The sequence below is a fragment of the Oryctolagus cuniculus genome, chromosome 11 (assembly GCF_051225735.1).
Source record: "Oryctolagus cuniculus isolate XC-2025 breed Fujian yellow rabbit chromosome 11, ASM5122573v1, whole genome shotgun sequence".
Lineage (NCBI taxonomy): Eukaryota > Metazoa > Chordata > Mammalia > Lagomorpha > Leporidae > Oryctolagus > Oryctolagus cuniculus.
Window position 1 is genome coordinate 76,989,518 of NC_142877.1, and position 4,557 is coordinate 76,994,074.

General features: G+C 45.0%; 1 protein-coding gene across 1 annotated transcript; it reads left to right on the forward strand.

Moving 5' to 3' along the window:
• The first annotated feature begins 627 nt into the window (after window positions 1–627).
• Window positions 628–4,284, forward strand: ATXN7L3B (ataxin 7 like 3B). Its single transcript, XM_008256794.5, has one exon. It carries the CDS (start codon window positions 996–998, stop codon window positions 1,287–1,289), a length of 294 nt encoding a protein of 97 aa, XP_008255016.1. The 5' UTR covers window positions 628–995; the 3' UTR covers window positions 1,290–4,284.
• Window positions 4,285–4,557: the final 273 nt, after the last annotated feature.

Genomic DNA, 4,557 nt, shown 5'->3' on the forward strand with positions numbered 1-4,557 from the left:
TTAGCGTCTGGATTTAAACCAGGTAATTTAATTCCAATTCTCCTCCTGCATAACTTTAAGAAAAGCTGCCTTTCAGGTTTCTTCTCTTCAAGACAGAATATACACATTATTTTTTCTTCGAACTCGTTCAGAGATGTTTATAATCATCTCTATACGGTCACGCTGACTAATCCTACAAGTGAGATAAATATTTTAGGTTTATTTGATCAATATATATGAATTATGTCTTTAGTCCCGAGTTACTAGGGTTTTTTTTTTTCCGTTCAAGACTTAAAGATAAACTACCCTGTAATTTGTTTCCTTGCACCATCTAGTGGATTTAAATGACAACTGCGGCAGCCCTGTAAATGATTACAAGTCAATCACATAAATCAAGTTTTCAAACGTTATCTAGGGAACTGCTATTAAAATGATATTTTTGATCGTCCTACAATAGTGTACGTAATTATATTTTTCCCTTTTTGGAGGAAATCCATGAAGCTAGCGTGAAGCTGGCAAACGCTTAAACGTACAGATAAAATTACATAAAAGCATCTTTGCAATCTTTTTTACAACCAAAGATAACAACAGGCAATGTCCACCCGTTTTCCTAATTCCACACCGGCAGGGCAGCTGCGCGAAACCAAGCCCCGGCGAGTCTGCGCGGAGCCTCGGCGCAGGCGCACTAAGGAGCGGAAACGAGGAGGCGGGGCCAGGCCCGACCGGGGAGCGGAAGCGGCCCAGGCAGCTCGCTGAGGCTCCGAGACCGTTTGCCTGTGAGTCCGCGGGTCAGGCGCATCTCAAGTGCCCCGAACCCCGGCCACGGCCAAACGATTGAAGGACTTGGCGTTCCGGAGCCGTCGCCGCTTCCGTGCCTTCTGCCGCCGCGGACGCCGCCGTCCCTGCCGCCGGAGGACACGGCCCTGAGCGGCAGGCCTAGGCGCGGCCTGCGGAGCCCGACGTGTCGCTGCCGTGAGTAAAACGAGCGCCCTCTCCGCCGCCGTTTATTCGTTAAAATGGAGGAAATTTCGTTGGCCAACCTGGATACTAACAAGCTGGAGGCCATCGCTCAGGAGATCTACGTAGACCTGATAGAGGATTCTTGCTTGGGATTCTGCTTTGAGGTGCACCGGGCGGTCAAGTGTGGCTACTTTTACCTGGAGTTCGCAGACACTGGGAGCGTGAAAGAGTTTGGCATTCAGCCAGTGGAAGACAAAGGCGCGTGCCGCCTCCCGCTCTGCTCTCTTCCTGGAGAACCTGGGAATGGGCCCGATCAGCAGCTGCAGCGCTCACCTCCGGAATTCCAGTAGTTGCAACATGAGAGAGGCTGAGAGCGACCAGGACAATGACAGAGACTGGTCCTGTGGCGTGGAGGAGTAAGCTAAGCAGAAAGAAAATCAGACAAAGTCCCAATTTCCTTTGAAGATCTCAGCATTTAAAAACCTAAAGTGGAGAATTGAGTGATTCAGATCTTTTTTTTTCTTTTTTAAGTATGTTACCCCGACGCCCACCCTGAAATCCGAGGCAGGAGGAGAGGCGCACCTTGGGCACCATGCAACGCCTGTTGATGTCAGACACACAGGATGTGTACAGGATCACTGTGCTGCCCCCAGTGCACAGGTGAGCAGGTGTGTGCCCAGTATATAGAGCCCTTTGGTTCTTTTGGCCTTTCCACCTGCCTAGGGCTTCGTGGACTGTTTGGACGTTACTGGTGGGTGTGCCATAGTTGGTGGGCTTCAGTGGGACTGCTGATCTTTGAGCATCTGGTTGGGGTTCTTTGAGACAAATGAAAAGGCACATATGAAAGCTGGATGCTAACAATTTCAACTTGGAAAAAAAAAAAAAAAAGAAAGAATTTCCATTCGAATCTGATAGGAAAACTGTGACCTTGACTCCAACAAGAAGAAAAAGTCAAAACCACCTGTTTCCCAGAGGTTCAGCGTTTGCAGTGAATTCAGCGGACTTGGGGACAAGGACTAGTTTTGGCTGCACAGAACCATCTATTTCACTCTCCCACCTGGTTTCCTAGTCTTCACAAATGGGACAACTTGTCCAGACTGGCTGAGGATTCCGTCTTGATTGCCTTGGGAGGTTGCAGGGATCTCTGCAAATGTGCATCATCTCTCAAACTGCAAGATTCATGTCTGGATGTATTTTGCCATGGACATAGTTTGGTGGGGCAGTCATTTCCTACTCTGAGTTACTGGTTACATAGCCAATCCATGGGTATGACTTGGTCATTATGACAGGGGCAGGACCGAACTATAAATAGGAGCATCTTGGCTGTACAGGAGGCTTGAAAACTGAGCCCAAAGGAGACCTCTTCCAGCTGACCTCAATAATATGAATGGGTTAGTGCTAGAGCGGGGCTGTCATTTCTCAAATGCCTGTGTCTAGAATCCTGTTGAACGTCCCTCTTTTGGTTGATAAGCTGATCTGCCATAGTCAACAGGCAGATCACCACCTTTTTTACTGCTCAAAAGGCACAGTCCTTTCCACTTGTCCCCCTTTGGGCGTTTTTGACTATGAGTTCTTTTGTTATTGGAAGTCAGAGAAGGACTTGTAGAATCTCCTGATTTGAAAGAATGGCAGGGTGAGGGAGGGGATAGGAAATAAACCTCATATCAAAACCACCCTCCCCTTTACTTCCTGAGTGAAGGTTTGCGAAGCATAGAGAAATGGGAGCTCCGAGGTGAGCAGGAACGGTGCTGCTTTATTTGAAATGTTTTCTTACCTCATTCTGTACCCCAGTAAGGGGTCCAGCCTCATCTGTCTGGCTTGGCCCTGTGTTTGCCTATTCCCTGCTTCACTGCCTGTCTGGTGCAGCTCATAACCCCAGGTGCTGCTTGCCATTCCAACTTCCACCTTGACTGGTTTCAGTTCATCTCTTTTAATTCTGCCTATGAAGCCTGCACACTTTCCTGTAGAGTTGTTGTTTTGTTTTTTGCTTGTTGTTTTCTGTTTTGGTAAAAGGCTCAAAGAATCTTTTTTATGGCTCCCTGTCTGTGGTTATGGTGACTTAAGTTTCTGTATTTAAAAGGTAATGTGCTGAAGCATTGTCCTCTGTAGGACCAACGATGTTGCTAGTGTGCTCTACTGCTGTGACTTCATATGGAGCTGTATTTTCCCACCTCCACTTGAATACTGCCTCTTACTCTTCCAGCCTAATTAGAAGAGTTGTAGAGCCTGATGGTCACACACAGGGTTGGAGTTGGTCCTGATCCTCTTTCTCTGACCCTTGCTTTGTGTGTATATTTCTTGTCTCAGAAGGAACTAATAGTGTGGACTGATTTGAGTCACATTTGGGGGTTAAAGAATCCATAGAGATGAGCTTTGAGGCTGTCCAGTATTGCCTTTTTCCCCAGACTTGTTAGGGTTGGGGCCTAATTACAGATTGGGCACAAATTCAAGAGAAGTGATAACTTTATGAAAAGTCACATCTTAACAGAAGCTAAAATGTTCTTAGGTTATCTTTTTGTAGACATCTAAGAATGCAGAGGGAGAGGAGGGTCTAATTGAGACTGCCCCTCCTCCAAACAATGTTTTGGCAATAGAATGAAGGTAAGCAAGAAAGGTCTTGGCCTACACTCCCTTCCAATAAAAAATTCTGATAATTACTGTTAACGTTTTGGCATTTTTTCCCCTTCTGATTAAAGTGGGCAGTGAGAAGTATCTTTGATTAATGGTTTATTTGCATTACCTTCTTCTTGTTCTTTTTTGCTTCTCCCATCATCCTACCATTAGGGCAATAGCCTTCTGTCCTTGCTGGGTATAAGGTGGTCTTAGTCCAACAGATTCTCTGAGGGAACATAACTCCTTTTTGGGGAGAAAAATGCTCCCAACCATGATAGTTCACAATGGTTAGGAACACTTTTCCCCTTTCTGCCTTTCCTCTAACAGCAAAATTCCTATCCTCTCTTTAAATGTGTTGATCACCCTATAATCCTATTATGTATCTGAATGGGAGTGTGTGTGTGTGTGTGTGTGTGTGTGTGTAGTGGGGAAAGGGGTTCTTTAAAATATCTGTGGTTTGTGGCTTTTTTCTTCCATACATTAGTTCCTACCGCCGCATGCCCAGGGGCCACTGCCTGGCATAATCACATGCTAGGAACATTGGGGGAGGGTAGTGAAGCTCACTGCTGTCCTTTGGTTTTTAGATTTTTTTTTTTATTTTTGCATAAGTAGTCCATCCTGTATAGATAGATGACTAACTGTGTATTCCCTTTGCCCCTATGGCTGCTGTTGTAAATAAATTGCATCTCCCCATTGGTAAATGGTAATAATAAACAAAATTTTAAAAAATGACTTTACCTGGACTCTATATATTCAGCCTTTAAAATTGTACATGTTTTTCAGGCACTGACATAGTAGAAGAAATGTTGCATTGCTCTTGAACCTTAGTTCTTCTTAATGAAACTTTAATCAGGATAGAAAAACTCTGCCTCAGCATATTTCACAATCTAGGTCCTAAAAGTTTACCTGTTGCATCTAGGGAAAGAGATGACTATATATAGTCTTCCTTCTTACATACGAAGTAAGCAATGGATAATTTAAGTGTAATCTAGGCCAGTCTCTAAA